Source organism: Polyodon spathula, unplaced genomic scaffold (genome assembly GCF_017654505.1).
Source record: "Polyodon spathula isolate WHYD16114869_AA unplaced genomic scaffold, ASM1765450v1 scaffolds_648, whole genome shotgun sequence".
Taxonomy (NCBI): Eukaryota; Metazoa; Chordata; class Actinopteri; order Acipenseriformes; family Polyodontidae; genus Polyodon; species Polyodon spathula.
Genome location: NW_024472137.1, coordinates 2,267 through 25,000, shown reverse-complemented (window position 1 = coordinate 25,000; position 22,734 = coordinate 2,267). Strand labels below are relative to the sequence as shown.

Genomic DNA, 22,734 nt, shown 5'->3' with positions numbered 1-22,734 from the left:
CATACTGAATGGATTATATTTCATATACTTCTAACAAAGACAGTGGTTTCAGTAAATGATCTTTTTTTGCAGTATTTGCTTTTGTCTAGGGGTGATAACCACAGTCATGTGATTTGAGCCGAGGTAGTCTGGGGCCTGACAAAGTTTATCAGCTTGTGGCTTTAGGATATTGAAACATCAACGCAACCATTTCAGCCTAACGCGTAACAAGCAAGCAGTTGCTTTTGACCCTCACAGTAATATAAGTCATCTCCATTGATGCTGCAGAATATATATGACTGGGCATACTTCCTATAGCGGATCAATATTTAAAAGGTAGGAGTCCTTATGATTATCTTATTGCTTTATTTATTTCACACTTGAGTGAACGCTGAGCTGAGTTGTAATATGAAATACTAGTTTATGTGTTGGGCTGCACTCTCTTTAGAAAGTACTTTTGAATGATAGATTTTTCTTTCATCAAGATAGCAGATATTAAATAATATTTTGCTTGGAGGTTCAGCGACAAAGTCTGCCTTCAATGTAGCATGTTCGCTCATGCACACGCGTGTCTTATCAGTCGGTAAACGTGGACGTGGTTTTAAAAACCAAACTTCTTTTTTTTTTTTTTTAACAGATTAAGTTATGTACGTTAAGTTTTGTTTATCGGAGCACTTTGATGTTGGTTTGTTGAGATCACTTTAAATGCAGATCGCTTAAACCCCAGAAGCCACCAGCGACAAAGACTCAGAAAATATATCTTTTTTCTGGAATTAAATTTGCATAACAAAAGCTGATACGATCGCAGCAGGAAGTTGAAAATTAAAAATAACTGTAAAACTAATACCGATAAAGAAAGCAGCTGATAAGTTTTCTGAAGAAGTTTTTTCAGTATTCTCTGGGTTAGAGTTTTACCAGTTGCAGGTGAAGATTAATAAATATTTTATTATTTGCCTTTAATGTCTTTGTACTTTCTGAGTGTGAGTGGGTTCCATAAGTAGCTAATCATAAAAAATACCAGCTTCCCACAAAGCTGCAGACCATCTAGCAGCAGCTACAAGTGACTGCACTACAAGATGAGGCATCGCCTTTTTGCAGAAGCAAGAACCAGCACTTCTTTATAGTTTCTGTGCCTGCATTTGAGAGCACTGTGGAATTCAGCAGGGTGTGATTTTTGGGACCACGTGGAGGAGGTTTCACTCTATATACAGTCTGCATGACATTGGTGGGGAGTCCGTCAACTCCAAGTTAAGAGAAACTGGAAGCTACAGTTCTGTCCACACATTTCATTGTGGTTCTGGAATGCATGCCATTCACTCTCCATTCTGTTTAAAGCAGCTGTCTTTGTGGAGATGGAATAAAGGTCTTGGCTTATTCTGAAGCTCTTTGGGGTTTCAGTAGGGCTTTGGAGATGAAGAGCAGGAGGTCAAGTGAAGTGAGGCACTGAGATTCTGCTTATTCAGAATTCTTAAAAAAAGAAGACCAAAACAAAAATGCCCTATCCAGGATTCCCCCACATGGTATTCCCCTCAAGGCTGTGGTGACACCAATGGAAAAAGAAACTACAGTCATCAATTAAAATGTGCATTGGAATAATGTAAAATAGCAGTAGAGGAGGGAAAGGCATTAAAATGATAATGTTGTCATGGTTTTCCCTACAGTGTTTTTAAATCTGTATACTTATTGGATTCTTTCTTTTTCAGTCTGAATGCTGTATTTAGATATTTGTCCAATAAGTACAGACTGAACAATCTTCACTTACTTTTTTTAGTGTCTAAACCAGGAGTGCCAGCAATGAACATCAAGAACTGTTCTGACCATAGCAAGCCTGAGGCAGCCCCTTTAAAAGGTAAGAAAACGTTAGCTGGATATTTACTAGTAAACACATTGCTCCTTTAGGTTTCCATCTGTGGCAGAATTATCTTTCTATTAAATAAAAATAATAATGCTATCAGTACTTTAAATATGGGTGACAGGAAGATACAGCGATAGCGTTTTTGGTAACAGTTTAAAATGTGTGACAGTAATTTCAATATAAAGTACACTTTTCCTTTTATAAGGTTTATTTATGTTTCTTTATTACTTTATTTGAATGTGACAGCATATCATTCCGTGTGCTTGTTCATAATTAGATTTGAATTACAGTCTCTTGTACAACAATAATATTGTCGAGATGTGGTCTTGTGCAAAGAGGGTGCATTTAAAAACGTTGCGCGCATAAAAACAGTAGAACCGGTTTTAGCTGTAGTTTTCTTTTTATTTACAATAACATCATTAAAAACTCATGTGTAAAAAGTACAGGTTCCTGTATCAATACTAATTATGACTGGGAACTATTTCAAACGCTCCTAGCACCATTTGCTGCTGACGGTGTAGTCCTTACAGATGAGACAAAGAACCTGAGGAGTGACCCTTCCTCCAAGCAGCTCCTCCCTCCTCTGAAGAAAGTGCCGCCGCCAGTAAAGAACAAGCCTGTCAAAAACCTGCCAAACAAGTGAGTGTGTAACGGACACCTCAACGATTCAGCTGGAGCATAGACATCAAAGACCAGAGAGGCCCGTCCATTAGGTCTATGTGATTCGAATGATTCAAGTAAGACTCAGGGCTGCCCAATCCTGGTCCTGGGGGGCTGGTGTCCCTCCTGCTTTTTGTTCCAACTGTGTCCGAAATTGTTTAATTGGCCCAATTATTACCAATTATTGTTGTAATTAAGCAATTTAGGGCACAGTTGGACCAAAAACCAGGAGGGACACCGGCCCTCTCGGAACAGGATTGGACACCCCTGAGTAAGGTCTCCTACAGTACACTGTTTAAGAAGAGTTCAAAAGTAAACTTGTTTAGGAGACAATATATTTTTTTTCTTCTAATTTTTTATAATTTGTAAGAAACAAACAAACAAAAAAATCTTGCGTGGCTTTTAAATCAATATACGTTGTTATTTAACATCGAAGTGGCTTTAGATGAAAACTCCTTCATCACAAATGTGTCCGGGCCTGAGCTGATTCTTTTATTTGTTTATTTGAGCTTGCGTAGATCTCCTTTATTATTAAATGACCTTCACCACAGTTTTTGTTTGATTTGATATTTGGTACGTATTTAAAGATGCTGTGTGTCTGTAATATAAACTGTGATAACCCTATCAAGTGCCTTTTGTAACTCTTAGCATGCTGCTCATGGGCAAGAACCTTGCAAACTGCTACCTGCGTCAAAAACAGGATGCAGCTTATTCAGGGTTCAGACTTTTTCCATTTCTAAATCACGATAAAGGCCCACAGAATTTGCATACAGATATTCTGTTTAATTCAAATGTCTTTTCAACATGACTGTACTTTATAATAATTGACATCGTATAAAAATGTATAATATCAGTAACTTAAGGTAAGGTAGCAATTTTAAGATGTGTATTATATTATTTAATGTGGTGTGGGTTCATTTTGTGAATTAAATTGTTTAAATTAAGTATCGTGAATGAAAGGATGCATAATGGATACATTTATTGCATATGTGGAAAAATATGTGGAAATACATATAAATAAATTGTCTTCCCTTACGTTCATACCCAGAACAAATGGAGAGAACACCCCATTATCTCCCAAACCTACAGAGATGGTAAAAGAGAAGGCGAAGGAGACAGGTAAGAGTAAACTATAGTCTGTACGCTTTGTAACTCTATTTGAGGTCACAGTAATAGCAATGGCATATGAATTAACGCATTCTGCTAAATCGCGCTATTATTTCATTCATATACCATGCACTTGAAGTACATTAATGATGCATCCAACAACTGATCTGTGTTAGTGAGCATGTTTTATTATAATTGCCCTTGTTCAGAACTTGGAATAGGTGAGACTGTAGGTTTTGGAGTTTAATATCAGTATGTGTTTTACTGTTTTCTTTGTACAAGTACAATTGTATATTAATAAGCAGCTGTCAAGAAATCAATGACATTGTTATTGATTAGACAGATAAAACATCAGTACACGTTTGCTCAGACTCACTTGCTCAGAGCTACTGGACTGAATTCATTGCATTCTGTCTGCAATGGTTTTCACTCTGAGGCCTACTGTCTCAAAACCCCAAACCAAACCACTAGACCACCTACAGTAAGCTGCATGAATTTGAACTCCTTATCGATGAGATCTGACAGTTCAAATTCTACCAGAGAGTTGATTTGAATGGTTCTGCTGAGCTTTGATGGAAGCTGGCTGTGCTGAAGCCCACTGTCTGTTTTCAATCTAGATTCAGTTCATATTGAAGATGTAGCCGTCTCTTCAGACAAGCTAAGCCACCCCACTGCCAACAGAGCCAAACATCAGGGAAGAAGACCCCCGTCACACCTGGTTATTCATAAAACAGTAAGTCCTGAGTGTTTCAGAGCAAGGGTAAGGCAGAGAACACACAGGAAGTGTGGCTGAGGAAATCCTGCGAGGGTAACTGTTCTGATGCTTGTGAGTGTCAGTAATTTGTTAACAGTTTAACAGTCTGTTCTTTTGAATTGTTTAGCAGGTACTGTGAGAAGGAACTGTATAAGTACAGCAGCGTGCTAAAATGACGCTAGATCAAACACTGTTATGTTAACTACAGTTCCTAATTTAGGCTTAGAAATTATGCGAACACAATTATTTTAGAAGCACAATTTTAAATTATACATTGCATTATACTACTAAGAAGAAAAAAAAACACACCTAAATCATGTTTTGTGCTTACTTTATTTAAATTCCTTTTTTTGAGAACTTCTTCAAAATTTTGTAAGGTGTTCTATAACCGTCATTTATGTTTTTATGTGATTATGCACAAAGAATTCCCCAAATACGAATACTGAGATCAAAATCACATTCATTTTCTTATTGGTTCCTTTTTTTAAAAAGGCCATCGTGCATTTTCCCAACAGTTTGTTGCCTATTGATGGTGTCCCAGAGCTACAGAAAGCACGTTGTTGAGCTGGACATGCTTGTGAATGTTTGTCATTGCACCAATTTGATCAGTTTACCAGACAATAAAATATCTGAACTGAGAATAACAGCATGGTTAGAAAGAATAGAGAAGGAAGTTCCCTGGCTTGATTCAGAGCACCAGTGAAACTAATACTGTAGAGAGATGAATAACTCAAAGTGAGAAAGAAGCCTAATTTGCTAAAACATAATGATAAAGATCAGTCATTTTTGTTCCCTTTTGCAATACCTTGTTAGGGGGGGTCGTTAAGCATGTTTAACATGTTCACAAACATACAAACTTAAAAAAAAAAAAAAGAGTACAGAAGGGTCGTAGCTTTTGAAAATGTTGAACCACCCTGTGACAGAGTAAAGGACCCTGTTCCTTGACTTGATCCATATCAATACTATTCGTATGTATAATGCTAATTTCGGTTTGCTTTTCCCCCATTTCTCTCTCTGCAAGCTTGTGGGCTTAATTGGCTTAATGAGCCTGGGCTGGTGCAGGAATCCTGGCACAAGAAGATTAAGGTTCCTTGGTAAAATCACAAGGATTAGGGGTTTAGTAAACTCATTTGGCTAATTGGTAAATTTGCACAGGCAGCACTAGTTACTCATTAGGGAGTAACTCGTTAGACTGATTGGTCATGGTGTAAAAGCTATGAGAGAGACACACAAAGGAGGGGAAGTGTTCCACGGAAATGATTGGTAGGAGGCAGGAGTTGTTTGTGCCTTGCTGAGAAAGATGTTGGGAAGATACCATATTTGTTTTGTTTTGTTTTTTTTTCTCTTGATCTCGCCAATAAAATATTACTTATTTTTTAAACTGTGGCCAAAACCTGGTCTTCTGCACTTTCCCCACAAAGCCTAAAACAAACCCTTCTCAAATGTGTGTTTTGCTTTTCTTTCGTTAGACTGTGGAAAAGCCTTTGTTCTCACCAGTAACACCAAAGAACGATCACGCAGAGAACGATCAAACTGCGTCTCGTTTTCCGAGGGTCGCTTCCCCGTTAAAAGCAGTTCCGTCGCAGAGCATACCAGAGACGCATGAGAACATCGCGGAGCTCAAGGCTGAAATCAGGGATCTGAGCCTGGGACTGGCATTGCTGAGGAACCAGCATGTGTGAGTGCTTTTCAAAACCAGCGGTCATAGAGAAATGTATTGGATGCAAAGGCACTGTAGAAATATGACTAAAAATAAAACTAATGGCATATTCCTGCAAGCAGTGGATTTAAAAAGTTTCAAAATGTTGCACTTATTACATATATACAGGGTTATTAGAAAGTATAAGGTGCATTGATGTGGTAAACTCATTTTCTAATCACCCCATATATAACTACAATTTAAATCAGTTTCTAAACCTCTTTTTTTTATCAGTTCATTAACATTTTCCCTTTACAACAACTACTTGTGGAATGTTGTCTTAAATGTAAGTTTTCTAAACACAATTGCTTGGAAATGCATTCTTTTCTTACTGTATTTCTATGCCGTGTGTTTTCCAGGAGGGACATAGAGGATTTGAAAAAAGAAATGAAAGCAGAGGCAGCAAAGCGCGTGGCACTGCAGGTAAAGTGTTTGATTGTGTTTTTGCAATGCAGTTAAAATGTAAAGTCAAGTCAAAGTCAAAGCAGCTGTGTTCACAGAATTAGTCTGCAGGCTGCTGGTCTTTAAACACTCAAGCAAGGACTCCACAGCTGCATCATTTGCATGTTTTGATGGAATATTTAAACGATGATCAATTTAGCAATTTATCTTGTTCTTTGTACATTATCTGAATTGGCTGTGCAGGTCTTGTGTTTGTGACTCAGGGGTAGAAAATCTCAAGTATGTTGCCATATCTCACCCTTCTCACTATTTCCTTCTGCAGTCGGTTTAAAGCTAAGTGTTGAAATAGGTTAGGAAGGTGCTGTTGCCTTAGCAACCTGTTTCTTCAAGTCTGAGTAACTGTGAAAGTTTGTAGGCCTCACCATTAACCATTGCATTGCTCTGATCTCTAATTTCTGGACTTGAATCTTGGCCATGTACTGACAAGCAAGGAAACCTGACGATAGTGTGTACTTTTAATAATAAATAAGACTATGATTGACCCTCTGAATGACATCACTAAATACTAACACAATATACTGAAAGAAGTCAGTGATTCGTCTCACTTGCATATACCGGTTTTGTATTGACAGGAGGAAGTGGAAATGCTAAGGAACTCTGTCAACCAACATTAACATTTGTTACAAATTTGGGGTAAACGCCTTAATGTCCTGGAGAATGCTGCTGTGTTACTGTTTCTTATTAACAACACTTTGTAGCTAAGCTTTTTTTTTTACTGACAAACTTGGAAAGGTTTACTGAGAAGACTGCTCAAGGTTAAGATGTCCGTAACCAGTTATAACAGACAAACAGCAATATAGCTCAGCCCATGTGTGTATTCATCTGGCTTTAAATATGAATGTTGAGCAGTAAGTTATTATGTCCAGGTGTTTTTTAGAGTGGGGTTGCAACTTTGTAAGACCCCACTGAAGTTTTGACCCTCGCAGTAAATACGGTCGGCTGTGACTGCATGTTCAAACTTCCTTCTTTGTAAAAGATGCTGGAAACTGAATCTCCGCTGGCCGTGTATCATTGAACCGATCATTGTGTTGCCCGGGTGGAGTGATTTTGAACTGACACATTTTGCAACAAAGTGATTATTATATATCGTTTACTGTATCGGTGTTATAACTGATATCAATGGGATTAGATAGGGGATAATGTTAACCATCACAATAGTAATTGTATTATGCTTGTTGTTAATATGCAATATGTTTAGTCACTGACTGAAGGCAAAGTCCTGCATCTCTTGTTATTAATGTGATGACTTGTTTCCTAATACACTGTGATATATGTACTGCGTACACTTCATTTTGAGCATCACAAAGCACGCTCGGTGTTTACTGTGAGACGAGTCTGGGAGTGATTAGAGGAGCTCAGTGTTTTTTACAGTAAATGCACAGCCAGGAAAGAGCATCAGAACATTGGTAGTGCAGATAACAACCTGCTTGACATGAGATGCGCAAAAGAGTTTAACACTGAGTAAAGTCACGTCCTCTTTCAGGAGTAAGCTTGATACGAAAGATTAGATGGCATTTTGGAGCCAGGACAGTCTCTTAAAGGTATAGTCCAGTTGGAATTGTCTTCGTAGACCCTATTCACAACCCTTTAACTCATTAATTATTTAAACAATAGTGTTTTATAAAGTCTGTTGGATTAAATATTCATATGCATGACATTAAAACTGTTCTGGATGCCAGCAACTGTGAACAAGTTCCTTGTATATCATGAATAACTATAGAATATCCATAAAAACATGCTTTCCTTAGATAACTCATGTGTTAAAGCTTCGTGAATGAGGCTGTACGTCCCCTTTAGCCACTGCATGCACAGTTAAGTTTCCTATATTTTTCTAATACTTGTATTTTTTATTTTATTTTTTAATTTTTTTTCAACCTTCTAGCAGGGTAACTTTTTGAACTTGAGTTCACAAAACCTGTTTTATAATGTCTAAAAAGTAGGGGATATCTGTACTGTCTGGGTTTCTTATTTCATAGTGGATAACTGTTGCATGCTTTGTCCAAAGTACTTTTACCAAAAATAATATGCTTGTAACTGCTATTAATTCACCCGAGTTGCCTTTAAAACAAAACAAAACAAAAAAATGCATTGCAGAAGCGTTGCAGGCTTTGTCCTAAACTGATGGCTCTGATAGTCTCACACTACCTGAAAGGATCATTGACAGATGGTTTAATTGCTGGTAAGGGATATGAATTTTTCATGTATTTGACTAAATGTACTTGTGTTAAATAAATCAATTTTATTTACATGCTGTATCAGTCTGTTGTCCTTAACCTTTTTAAAAATTCCCTGGAGTGTTGGAGGCGGTCATTATGGAAGTTTCCATAGTTACCGCCACAGAAGCTCTGATAAAAGGTGGCAAATGGAAATCGCTGTAGAGGGCAGGTCAGAAATTCACACTTTATTACTGTATCTGGCACTGTATTCTTTGAAGCATATGTATAAGCATATGTATAAAAAAAAAAAAAGCTTTTAATGAAATATTGCACATTTCAAACTGAAATGAAATGCACAATATTGCATTTCTCCGAAATGTTTGAATTTTTCAATCTTTATTTTATATAGAGCCTATATATAGATATAGATGCAATAAATACAAGAAAATCCATAATACTTCAAATATAGAGAAATGCATTATACTTGATATACAGTGGAAAGTACATACTTTTTATTTTTTATTTTCCCATATCATTATGTGGTTACACTTATAAAAGTTTACCAGATCAAAAGCACAGCAAACTAATAAAGCATAGGTGAGCATTGTAAAGAACTACAAGGTGCATTAAAGTATGTTAATAAACGTGAAAAACCAGGGTAAACTATGATAAATGCAGAACATGGTAATACTTTGGCAAACTTTTATAAGGGTATAAGCTATTCTTGAATTACAGTGTATAGGTAGTATAATGCTTGAATATTTATCTGTGATGCCCTTAAACTGTTTTTATTAATTTTCTATGTAGTTATCATGCTGTAACACATGCAGCGATACATTTTTGTAAACAAATACCGTGCTTAATACTCATTTGCCGGCATGTTTTACATAGTTTGCATTTCATAGAAGTAACCACCAGAGGGTGCACTGGTAGCAAAAAAAAACCTACCGGTTCTCCAAAGGGGTTATATTCAGAGAACTGATTGGAGGGGTGGGGTACTTTTTAATGTAAATCTTATATTTAAAATAAATAAATAACTACCCCATATAACCCCCCTCCCTCTTAAAAAACAAAAACAAAACAAACAAACAAAAAATCTATGGTCCTATAAAATATTCCAAAGAACACAAGTTCCCTGAGTGAAATGGTCAACCAGTACCATCTTGTGGCTAAGAGAGGCACTGCATGTATTTAGCAAGAGGAACATTCTGTCACTGATCAGAACTAGCGAGTAGTTCTTGTCCAGCTTGTTCAGACGAATTCCAAGTTCTACTATAATCAGACAAGGTAAGACAGTTACGGGCCAGTTATTGGGGGTAGTAAAAACAACCGTGTCTGTAGTAAAAGCACAATAACGATGTTACTATATATATAGAACAGCGTGGGAATAAAAAAAATAAATACAAAAATAAATTTAATGGTAAAAGGTTTATTCAGAAAAACAGAGCTTTTTGCATTTGTCAGATTTTATAAGATCATTCCCCTCTAACATGGTATGGGCCATGTTTGGATTCTGCTGCCTCACTCTGGCTTCCTCTAACCGGGTAATGCTCTGTGCTTCAGGCTAGCGTCCTTGTTTATTGTCTCTCTCTTCACTCAATCCTCTGAGGATTCCTGGCATCTCTGCAGAAAACATCTGGGATGCATTAGCATCTGAAAATGCCATGGGAACGAGCTATTTTTAAAAGCTGTTCTCAGCAGAACCCAATGGTTATCTGATACACGTTTCACATTAGGATCAGTTTCTGAAGCGAGCTGTGAAATGGGTTGTTCTGGTAACTTCAAAAAAAAAAAAAATCTTTTCAATGTTCTCCCCCTGCAAATTAAAGTAATTGTTTATTAGCCTTCTGTAATCTTTGTTAAACATTAAGAAACAAACAAGCATTTAGAAAAGAGCAGGCTGCACACGGTTGATGGAAGCTTTCATTTATTTGTTCAAGTTTTATAAAAAGGATACGATTGTTACAATGCACAATACATGAGCCTTGGAAAATATCAGTAAAATGCTGGCAGGCATCTTGAATCCAACTCCTGGTGTCACACATGCATGACTCATTTAAATGAATAAACTGTTTAAATTAATTAGTTTAATGGATTTTCTGTCATTTCTCTTGGTAGCAAATCTTATTGCATTAATAAACTCCCCTTCAGAAGCTAAACAAGCCTGAACCTGGTCAGTATTGATCATGCCATGAACCGGGACTATCGTGAATAAACAAGTACAGGTGCTGATGTACTATTTTGAACATAAGCTTTAATACCATAGCGAGACTTTCGGAACAGAAAGCTGGTTATATGCACAACAGAGAGTGATTGAAGAACACCCACGTTTTCCTTATTTGGAGATACGCCCTTACTCCCTTAAACAATTACTGAGAATGTAACTCCCTTTTCCTGTGAGTCGACATGCCATTACTCATTGAGGGCAGGCCTTTGTGCTTTAGATCCTGCACGTAAAAGGTAGGCATGGTGTAATGTCTTCATAAAACAGAAGCATGCTGGCATAAGCATTTGCAAACACTGGTGCACTTCTACTTATTACAGTTTGCATTTCGTTTTCCAAAAGCATAACCATGGAATTGTGCAAATATATCCTTTTGTTTTATATTTTCACCTTTTGCTATTACTCCCATATAGTCTGAGCTCTGTTTCTAATATGCACATAGGTTCGAGCCCTGAAGAAAAACCTCAAAATAGAAGACTGCTGAGAGAATAACTTGTGTTAAACAGCCATGCTGTTGATGGAGAATTTTTGGGATGATTTCTAGATTTTAGCGTTGCTACAACCTGTACAGTTTGCCTGCAGCTAGAATTGTGTTGTACTGTAATAGCAGTTTTAATGTGTGCATGTGTACTAGTTCCACAATAGTTATTGGACTTAAACAGGTTTTGTTTTGGAAAACCATTATTGTTCTCTTATAATCATTCAGACACCCCTAGTCCTGGAAGGAAGGGACAACTGTCCTTGATTTAACCCTCAAACAATGCCAGTATAGTAACCTTAGCTGTACTGTGCCAGATAAAGGCCTTGAATAGTAAGATGAAAACACAGAAAAGTCAGAAATGAAGGTTGCTTGGGAGCACAGTTCAGGTTGCCGTAGGAAACACACAGACATGCTAAAATTAGCAGGAACCAGAGGCCTGGCCTGGTTTCTGAGTGAGTACAGATTGACATTGTCAGGGGGAAATGGAAAATGAATGAAGAGACTTGGAAGGGAAACTTTTCCAATCAGCTGCTTCCCCCGAAGGAAAACAGAAGGCCCTGCTGCCTGTAGGAAATTTGAACACAACGTTGGCTGAGCAAACTGCAGCCCCAAAACCACGAGGAAGGGTCCCTAATTATAAATAGGTTATTACAGGCCCACCAGAAGAGTCTCTAACTGGTTTCTATGGTAACCTCCATTGGGGCTGTGGTGGGGGTGGAAGGTGCTACACAATCCTAAGACACATTGACAATGGTAACTGTTTGGTTTGCCTAATGCTCCCAGAGACCTTAAGAAAACAATTTAGAAAAGAAACTTCACTTTCACTGTAAATAGAGAGATATTGTTCTGTGTGAGTACAGCAGATGTTTGAGAGTTCAAACCCTTATGCCTACTTATAATCGGGTATTGAATAAGCTTTTAATGACCCGGATGTGTGTACTTTGCCACATTCCCATAACATTAAAAACACACAATTGCTCTTAGATATAATAACAATTTGCTACTTGTGTGAAACCATTGACCTAGAAAACAGATTCCAATCCAGGGCTTTTTACACAGTAATTACACTAGGCCAAAGTAATTACTGGGCAATAGGCAGATGTTCCTCCAGCCTTTAGTGAACTCTATCACAGCTGGATTTAAATTTAAATTCAATTCCATATAGATGTTACAAAACTGAGAATAAACACTTTGAAAATGTGGCCCTTAGTTTCTTAGAATTTGACCTCTTAATAAATATTTACAAACACCAATACCAGTTAAAGGGCTTTACAAATTTTCTCTTTATTTGGAATAAAAACAAGTTTATACTTGATCTATTTATTGTAATATTCAAGAACCACTATACATAATCTAGAAAGGTAGTAATACTGATGATATAATACAAATATTTATGTAAATATTTACATCTCTTTGGTAAAAAGTGTTGCATGACGCAACCTTTTATAAATTATGAGTTAACATGTGCCGTTATTACAGATAAGCTGCTGAATTTAAGCAAGGACTGGAAAGTAACTGTGCTTACAAGAAATAGGCTACTGTACTTTCCATCAGTGTGTCCTTAGACTGCTAAAAATCTATTAGAGAGCCTGCTTTCATTAAGACGTTTCTTTTAGGGAATGCAAAACACGTGCATGCCGAGTGAAGATTGTGTATATTTCGATATATTCAGATCACAGTGCCAGTAATATGTATTGCTATTTTGCTCTTTCCCTGTCACACAGATCATGCAAAATATATTCCGCCCAATGGATGATTTTGAGCAGTCTTAAGGCTAATTATTTCTAGAAAATAAATCACTCTTTAAAATCTAGCACTCTACATTGAATTTCAACAGAATTGGAGAGCAACAGTACAATTTATTTTCAGTTTCATGACATACATTGTACATCATGATAGCACCCCAAAAGCTATATATAAAAATAAAATCACCGACCCTCAAGCTTTTGATTTAGCTTATTTTACTAACACAGCTTTGCTTTGTATCAGCTGTGCTTTGTGAAGAATTCTGAAAACGTTCATGCCTACAGTCAACAATGTAACAACTTCAGGAATAACATTCGACAGATGTTTTATTTAATAGCTACTTGTTTCATTTTAAATACTACCCTGACTTTATTTTCAACTGCAGGCGGTGATAGAACAATTTTAACAACTGTATTTTCAAGCAACAAGCTTAACGAGATGTTGAAAAATGTATAGCAGAAAATACATTTGTATTTCAGTACATTACTCCAACCTACATATCATTCTGCTTTATTAATTGTCCCATGTTGGTATAGTATCTTAGATGCAGAATAATGGCATATTGTAAGGCACTGATAGAATACACCAAATCTTACTGTATGTTGTAAAATATTGATTCACATGACATACAGTGTGACCCCCCCCCATACCCTAAACCAAACCTCTAGGGCTGATGATGCTATCGTCATTGAATTAGCAGGACTCGCAATAACACACATGGAATGTAACCAGTTGAGATAAACATTAAGAGAGATGGAAATATATTTAAAAAAATAGTACTTGTTTGTACATATTTATTACAATGTTATTACTTAGTACTTCCATAGTACTTAATGTTTATTAGTTATATGCATTTTTGGAACAAAATTGTTGTGGTTTCTCTTTATTAATAATGTCAACAAGAGGCATGTGTTGTGTTCAGATCATGACGCCAATGCAACAGGGTGCAGGCCGGTGATCAGGCACACTGCAAGTGAGTGTCTTAAACACAATGCTGAAGAGTCGGGCTCACCTGCATTCTCTGACTATAAAGTTATTACCCTCGTCTCACTGACAGGAGACAGAATCCATAACGGCAGTGCATCAGACAACACTATGTGACGCATGGAATACACTCGTACTATATAAGTGCATAGCTTGTAAAGTACGTACCGTAAAACAAACAAAAAATCCTTCAGGGATTGCTAATGCAATTTTGCAAGATTGTGTGCAGATCATTTATGCTGGTAGTCCACTCAAGGTGACCTTGGTAACTGGAATGTGAAAGGAACATTCTGTCCAATAAAGAATAGAAATGTTTTAGTCTAGTAGGCAAACATTTGGATGAGTTGTTATGGGTGACTACCCTATGCCAGATGCCATCAAGTGAGCCTTCAGTGGCTGCAGCGTCAATTGAAAAGGCTGTGTAAAATGTGCATGAATCATATATAGTGCAGAATATTTATATAGAATGATATTGTTATAAAGAGATGAAACTACTAGTACGACCCTATTGCATTTCAATGATGCGTTTGATCATTAAAATACCACCTACAGTAGTGAAGCTCATCTACTGTATATCTGTATGTTAGCCTCTCTCATAACAGCAGTTTGCTTTGCGCACGGATGCATATCATAATTCTGAATGTTATGAAAGCAGGAGGTGCAGTCGGTCTATTCTGGTATTTACTAGTTTAGCAATGAAAATGATAGGGATTGATGGAACTGTCTTATACAGACAAGACTGTCAAGAATTTTAAGATCAATGCTGTAGTTTTCTTTTCTGTTTTTCAACACCAACTAAATTAAAAAAAAAAAAAAAAAGCTTGAATCATTGAATCAAACAATGTAAAAATTCAATGAGTCACCTAAAATCTGAAATGAATTGGATTGTTGAAGTCACCCCCTTGTGAAACATGAAACACAACAATACCATTTATTGGTCAGGAAATTATTAAGCAATACGAACAAATTACCCAGGATTACTGGCTGGATTGGTTTGCAGTGGGCCTGAGGGAATGCATGCAATTCAATATAATTATTTAGGATCTCAGACCAGATTTCAAGTTTTGGGTTTTATCTTTGGTAAAGATACACTCAAATAAGGCCTTTTGTGTGCCAAGATTATGAACACTAACAGTGGGGTCTGTTCAATTGCTCAAAACTGTGGGGACTTCGTATGCAAGTCTCTTTAGAGTATTTTTGTAATTAAAGTTACAACTTTTAAACAGCTGAAGGTTTAGGCAGTGGCATGTTCATATCTGCCACAGTTAAGAGCAATTTAACCCCAGTCAAAGCAAGTGTCTGGTCCAGGAAGGTTCCATAATTTAGTGATTTTAAACTATGGAAACATTTAAGTCCGTTCTGAGATATTGAACTTCATGTCAGACTTTTAATGTTACAGCTACTTCATTGTGATATGTAAAGATATCAGCCACTTACTGATCACCCCCAAACTATATGTTATACTCAACATACAACCTAATGGGATACAACAGACTCGGTGCAGCTGGGCTCTACCAGCAACAGAATCAGGCTGGTCAATAAAGCTGTAGCCAAAGATGCGACTAAGCCACTCTGAAAACATTTTTGAATTTGTGTGTGAAAGGCAGCAACTTTCTGTAAGGACTACAGCGACACACAAAAAGTATCTAATAATACCCTCTTGTCTTGAGAAAGTTTTTTTTCTTTCTTGAGTAGGCGTTTGAAGTTCCATTTCATTCCAGTCCAAGCTAAGAGATGTTTTCTCTTGTGGCATACACATTAACTATAACTATATGAATGTCTGTTGAGTTTAAAAGTCCCAGCTGGTGTTTGTTTGAACAGAAGCCCTACGGCTCATGGAAACAGTTTTTTTTTTTTTTTTAAGCCTGATTGTCTGTTACGGTGCTGATTAACCCAAATGTAATCATTGCACTTCCACCAAACAAAATAATGCCATCCGCATAGTCAACCCTGGGAACACTGGAAAAGGTCTATTGTCCTGCACCTTTCGTAAACACTGGGGTTCTATCAGAACCCTCTGCCTGGGATTCCATTGTAAGGCTTGTGAATTATTTGCTTATCTGAAACAGAGAAAAGTATCCACCCGAAGAATCTGAAACCTTATCAGGAGCAGGATGAGACTCAGAAGCATTTTTATATTCTGCTGTAGTAGCCCTGATGTAACTGTGCTTGATCTAAATATAAAATACAAAAAAAAAAAAGCTGATTAGAAGATTGTTGTACTTATTGCACGTGATGTTGTGTAGAGGGGGTTAACATGGGCCAGGCTTATAGAAAAATACAATAAAACAATAGAAAAGTATGACATGTTCTTTCCATTTGAAGGCAGAAATTCAAGGCGTTCAATATTGTCAATTATTTGGCTTGGAACTTGTGCTAATAAGCCAGCTTTGGATCCTAGTTTCTGGCAAATAACTGTCACAAAAAATGACAATTCACAAAAATGAAATCGTCTCCTTCACTAAGCCTAAAGGCAGTGCAGAATCAAGTGAAGGCTGTTTGAGGAGTTAATAGTACTGCACCCTGCCGATGGTGCCCGTGCCAGTGCCCAGGATATCGGGCTGCCCATTCCTCCAGATCTCCCTGATGATGCGTTCCCTCTCCTCCAGCCGCTGGGCTCTCTCCAGCTCCTCGGCCGACGTGAACACATTCATGCTCAGCGTCCCGTCAGACTGGCTGTGGTTGCCCATGGTGATCTCAGTGGTGGGGTTGGGAGCGTCGGTCTCGTCTTCCTCGCTCTCGTCGTCCTCTTCCTCGCTACAGTCCCTCAGAGCTTTCTTCGCCTGGACTGGCTCGGCCCGTGGCTCAGTCCGCGGCTTACAGGAGATCCGGATCACAAGCAGGCAAAGGGTTAAGATCAAGCCGAAGCACACCCCGATGACGAAATAGAGCCCAATGCTTTCTGGATTCTCTGCAAAAAGAACAGACACATTAGATGTCATACAGGTTAAAATGACAGAGTAAATAGTAATAAGGCATTAGGTTAACGACAGCTAGATCACATCAGAGCATGCAAATATGTATTGTTAGGAATGTATCTCCTAATATAACATGCACTGTTTTCTTAATGTCAAGGTATATTAGGTTCCTAATAACTGTAAATACATTCTTGTGTAGGGTCTATACATGTCTCCTGACAATATTTGCTCATTTCCAGTCTCAATAGCTTTCCACTCAAACCCCAAAGAACCCCAGTACTGCAAATCTCTTGCTGAGCGCAAGAACATTGGAACGAACACAAATTATAATTTTATGATCTCGGCATGTTCTAAGATGTAATACAACAAGATGTTACGATGTGCTTGCCCTCAGCCTATAGCTGTAACATCATACCATTATTAAGAACCTCATACAGTTAGATAGATAGAAACTGTATACAGATTTTACAGATCCCCCTCTATGATATTCATCAACAAAATGGCACAATTAGATTTGACAAGGTCAAAGAAGCATCAGAATTAAAATATTGTAGAGGGAAAATAATAATAATAAATTAACTAATTCCATTCAATTAGCTCTGTCCTTTTGGTTTCTGTATTCTTCAGGTAGCATGGTTGATACAATGCTTTATTAAGGAACACTTGATATATCCTCAGTTAGTAGTCAGCTGGTCTGAACGGACAGGCACCTTTAATGTGAGCGTAAGCAGCAATGCTGTTGCTCAGCAGATCCATCTCTTTCTTCTTGACGTCCATCTTGCTGTGTACCTGTTCAGGAATGGATTCTTTGCACCTGCAAAAACAATCCAAACATTATCCTGCAGCACTAAGAGGAGCCTCAGGTCCCTGACCATGTGTTCAAAGAGACAAATGCATGGAGCATCTGCTGGCCTGAGGCAGCTGCTTGTTTCCCTGCCAGGGTCAAACACTGTTGAGAGGTGTAGTGATGGACTGCATGTACACTTCATTTATAAGTTTACTCGCAATACAGTAGAGCTATATAGAACTGTTTCTTATTAAGTTTATTTTAGGATCTTCTATAGTACTGGCTATCCCTGAATCCCCCCTATCACAATCACCACACACATACAATACATACACATTATTTTGTAGTGCCCCTCACAGTTCTGATTACAAGGATTCCAATTTATTTTCTTTGTTAAATGACTGGTTCTTTGATTGTTCACAGCATTTGTCTACAGCTGTGTGTTGTGGTACTGTTTAGGTCTATAGACGCGTCTCATTCTTAGAGCCCAGATTTTAGAACCCTTTTCAGAAAATAAAAGAAAAACATAAAAACAGTTTCAAATCTGTTTTTACCCCTTGTGGTAACCATTGTTCATATCTTTAAAAAACAGAATACCTGATTCTTAAAAACTCTAAGAGTGTTCTGTTCTTTGTTCCAACCCTGTCCTACAGTTTTTAATTGAACCAATTAAACCTCCATACAGACCATTAAGATAGTTAATTAGTTAATTTTACCTGTTAAACCTGGAGTGGAATGGCCCTCCAGGACTGAGATTAGACACCGCTGCTCTCAAAAAAGTGTGGCTGATAGCTGTATCAATCGTATGTTTCTAATAGTTTGATCTCAGTAAACCATTATTCATCTAGCTGCTTGAATTGGCTCTTTTCACACCCAGCAAAACTACAGTTCCTTACGTTACACTTGAACTGCTGACGTCCTTCACAGCTTCTAATCTTTCACGAAACATCACTGGAGAAAGCTTTCATGTGTCAGATTCTAATTAGCATGCTGAAGCCACAGACAAAAAACCCAATGCTCTGTTTCAGACTGCAGGAGAACGAGAACATGACCCTCTGGCACGCAGCGTTCCCAATGCTTTCCAACGCAACCGTCTTTCTGCTAAACAGCAGGCCATGTTTTCTAGCAGTAAACGTGGTTTGTTTTCCTACCAGCGAGCAGAACAGTGGGAAACACAAACAGCGGCAATGTCATTGCTATACTTTCAGGAAGCCCGGCATGCTGGATACTCCAAACTCAGGCCTGTGACGCTCTCATGTGTTGTGGTCCCTCCTGTTTTTGTTGTTGCAGGCCTGACGGTGCTAGTCTGGTAATAACTTTCCCACAGGAACTGCATGACTGGAGGTTTCACAGAAAGAGGAAAAGCATTTTTGGTTGTTTTTTGTTTTTTTAGTTCTCTGAGGATAGTGTGGTGGTACTTGCAGATCACATGGCCGGAAAAGAATTAGGGGTTAAAGGTTGACATTGGGAATCAATGCCAAATCTTAGATGCGGATCTTAATTCTACAAAAAGAGCGCTTTTAGACCCACGGGGAGATCTTTGAGTTTCTGGGAATTTATCTTTCCGTTGTTTACCAGGCAAAGTTGTAACAGTAGGTCACAAAAACAATCTCAGAAGACCGGTTAAAGAACAGCTTGGAATGGGTGTGAAATATCGCTGTCATCACGTAGCTAATATATTCTTCTTGTTTCGATTCACTTTGAGTATCATTTTCTCTTTCACTTGTCACGTCCTGGTGACTCTTTTTTTTTTTTTAAACATTCCCGTCTCAGCTGGGCTCATAAAACACATCTCTAAGTACAGCTGGTACACCCGAGTGACCTTTAACCTGCCTCCAGTGGATGTAAGAAAGGTTCCGACCGGAGGAAGCCCCTAATGTAGTCAAACCGAAGGGGAGATGAACCCAGAATTCTGCCTCTGGTAAAGTACAATATAATTACATCTCTTTGAAAGCTGATTAGCCAGTACATTCACAGGCTACACTGCTTACTCGGGAGTTTGTCACATTGACTCATCTAACAGCTATTGTTTTCACAGTGCGAAGAAATCACTCACAAATTCACTCCGTGAAATTACAACTGATGGGAAGTCAGTTTAAGCATCACGGGTATATTACGATGGGGAATTATAATAGCAGTAGTTTGACCAGTTTTTTTTTTTTAATTAAATGTTTTTATTGTTGTTGGTAGAAACCAGTAATGTAATTGACATTTCATTATTTTTACTTTAGAATGTGTGTTATTGAGTTGTAGATTATACATTCTAATATTGTGTTCAGTGGCTGGGGTTGATTAGTTGATTAGTTTAATTAATGATCAATCAGCGCCCAGCCACCTGATATAAAAGGAGGCCTCTGCTTCTCATTATTAAATCCATTATTAATAATAATAATAATAATAATAATAATAATAATAATAATAATAATAATAATACTTAACTGTACTACTTCAAAATAGCTAGAATAAGTATTAAGGCAAGACCTTTTAAATGCAAAAGATATTATGTATTCAAATGCAACTTGTTAATGTAGCATGCTTTTCGAAAGTTAAATGAAAAGTTTGTTTTATATTGTCATAAACTGTATGATAAAGCTGCATTGTTCGTGCTTTATTGGGAAAAGCAACAGTCAATCAGCAAGTTAGTAACATGCTATTTCTTGTATATTGTAGCTTGTGTATTGGAAGAGACTTACCAGACAAGGGTTACCATAAAGGGTGGAAAAAAAATCACCAGCTCTTCAAGTTCATATTCTCAGACAGGTAACAGTGGAGTGAGAAGAATCTGACTTCAAATTCCCTTTTCTGTAGCTCTCTGGGTTCATTTAGCTGAAAACCAACACAGATGTCAAGTGAAATTAATTTGAAATGATGACGAATGATGACAAAGCTTCAGTGCTTTCAGATAAAGCTTCAGTACTTTCTGGTTGTTAAAAGCTAGTGGTATAATTGACCGGTGACACCAGTCTTACATTTGAGCAAAATGTGAATCCCTGTTTTCCCTGGGATATCATGCTACTGCATGCAAGTGACACAAGATCAGTATTTGCAACAAAAAACAATCTACTAGCTAATTGTCCCGACTCATTTTAATCAATGATACTTCCATCCCTTATTCCTTTTATCAACCCTTAAAATCTATCCCTGTTGATGATGAATTAAAGGGTGGGATGAACTTAATTGTAATTCAAGTAGTTGCATGTAATTGCTTCGCTGGTCTGCAAAATGTTGGCAGTACACAGTATTAATGTAGTACAATACTTTTGAATATATTTCCATCTATAAACATAATCAGTCTTACAAAGTAGACATGAAACTATAATTTGCTCTTTTTTAATCTTACATTTGTACTGTTTTTGCTCAAATACAGCAATGTAAGATCCATGTCCTTTCTGTGCTCTATTTATTGAAGAGCCTACTCTGAGAGCTGTTGATTTCTTTTGTAAAGTGGAATGAATTCGGTTGACTTGCATGCAGTCCTGTAAACCTGCCAGATTGAGTCCCAGTTGTTTTAACAGAGACGTTTGTTTTACAGCACAGATTTCAATCTTGCTGACTCTTGGCAGTCATTGAGAACACGTAACTGCATAAATCAGCTAACAGAATGACAGTTTCTATGGTGCAAATACTCTTCAGCTCTCTCTAGGCACAAGGAGATACATTACATGTTGGCATGACGACTGTGATCTGTGGGCCTCTTCCTGTTGTGTCTCTCTCTTTGTGTGATTATTTATATTTGCAAATAAAAAATAATTAAACCCCCCCACCACCACCCTGCAGGTCTGGAGATTTACAGTTGAGACAGACATTTTAACTACGTTATCTTGATTCAATAGCTAAGGTAGGAGGAGACGTTTTATGACTGACAATGATAGAAAAACTAAATCCACTACTATTACAACATCTGTTTGCCAGACTAATAGTTTCTTTTGGTTTACTCCTATTTAATGAATCAGTGTTTAGAAAGAGCTTCTTATGAAGAACTCAATGAGAGACAAGCCTACACATCATGACAAAAACATATATTGTGCTAAACCCAAACATCTCCAAACACTAACGAACCTAAAACTTTTCCAAGCACGTCCACAATATATATGAGAAAGAGCTATCAATGCAACCCAAGCAAGGTTTGTAAAGTAAGAGCTGTAAACCACACAATTCTATACCCAATCATACCCCGCCACCCCCATCCACGCACACCCACTCATGACTTGGACAGGTCCTCTACGGTTCATTATTTTCTTAGTTAAATGGCCATTGAATCAGCCTGCGTACCCAGAACATTACTCCCTCCATGGACTTTGTGGCTACCAAATATCTTGAAAATGATGCAGCATGAACGTGGCATCGTCTGACAACATAATGTCATTTTAATAATTAAATAAAATAGCGGCCAAATGTTATTCACTCGTGGCATTCTGGCCATATGACTTAATTCCCAGTTGTCCCAAACAGATGTTGCTTTGCAATAGCATCACACCCAATCTGTTTTACCCCTCCTTGTGATGTAGCCCTCAAGACCTCCATTGAGTGTATGTACATTTCTGGCTCATTGGTTTGAATTAAGCAAATACATTTCATAGTTTCGGAGAGCTTCATGGTCAGTGTTCCTTAACAGAAAGCTGGAAAGCAATCCTGATATAAAGCAAGGGAAGAAAGCCTCTCAAGCAATGATTTGTATGTACAATAAAACCTCAAGGATATAAACAATTTGGGGATGCAGGTTGTTTATAAGACTGAAATGTCTGTAACTGTGAAACATGCATTATTTCCATAGGTGTGCCATATAGATTCAGTCTATATGTTTAATCTTTGGAATAGAAAGTAGAAAACAAAAAGTCAGGAAAGCAGCTGTGCTTTACTGGTAGCGTTCCCAAAGTCTGATCTTAAAAGATTCCTACAATAATTCCCCAACTGTATCTCCA

The 22,734-nt window shown here is 37.6% G+C and overlaps 2 protein-coding genes across 5 annotated transcripts; one reads left to right on the top strand and one right to left on the bottom strand.

Moving 5' to 3' along the window:
• The first annotated feature begins 45 nt into the window (after nucleotides 1-45).
• On the top strand, nucleotides 46-8,762 carry LOC121308326 (SH3 domain-containing kinase-binding protein 1-like). Of its 4 annotated transcripts, XM_041240659.1 has the most exons (8): nucleotides 46-315; nucleotides 1,751-1,828; nucleotides 2,332-2,473; nucleotides 3,543-3,613; nucleotides 4,219-4,334; nucleotides 5,825-6,033; nucleotides 6,414-6,477; nucleotides 7,089-8,762. In XM_041240659.1, exons 2-8 carry the CDS (start codon nucleotides 1,774-1,776, stop codon nucleotides 7,128-7,130), a joined length of 699 nt encoding a protein of 232 aa, XP_041096593.1. In that variant the 5' UTR covers nucleotides 46-315; nucleotides 1,751-1,773; the 3' UTR covers nucleotides 7,131-8,762. The 4 variants fall into 4 exon arrangements, with proteins under 4 accessions (XP_041096593.1, XP_041096594.1, XP_041096592.1 ...); XM_041240660.1 differs by lacking the exon at nucleotides 46-315 and having other exon boundaries at nucleotides 1,620-1,828; nucleotides 2,356-2,473; XM_041240658.1 differs by lacking the exon at nucleotides 46-315 and having other exon boundaries at nucleotides 1,621-1,828.
• Nucleotides 8,763-10,582: 1,820 nt separating this feature from the next.
• eva1ba (eva-1 homolog Ba (C. elegans)) lies at nucleotides 10,583-20,749 on the bottom strand. Its single transcript, XM_041240657.1, has 3 exons — nucleotides 20,506-20,749; nucleotides 17,736-17,839; nucleotides 10,583-17,018 (listed from the first exon to the last, which is right to left on the bottom strand). The coding sequence occupies exons 1-3, from the start codon at nucleotides 20,520-20,522 to the stop codon at nucleotides 16,615-16,617; spliced, it is 525 nt and encodes a 174-aa protein (XP_041096591.1). The 5' UTR covers nucleotides 20,523-20,749; the 3' UTR covers nucleotides 10,583-16,614.
• Between the last annotated feature and the right edge of the window lie 1,985 nt (nucleotides 20,750-22,734).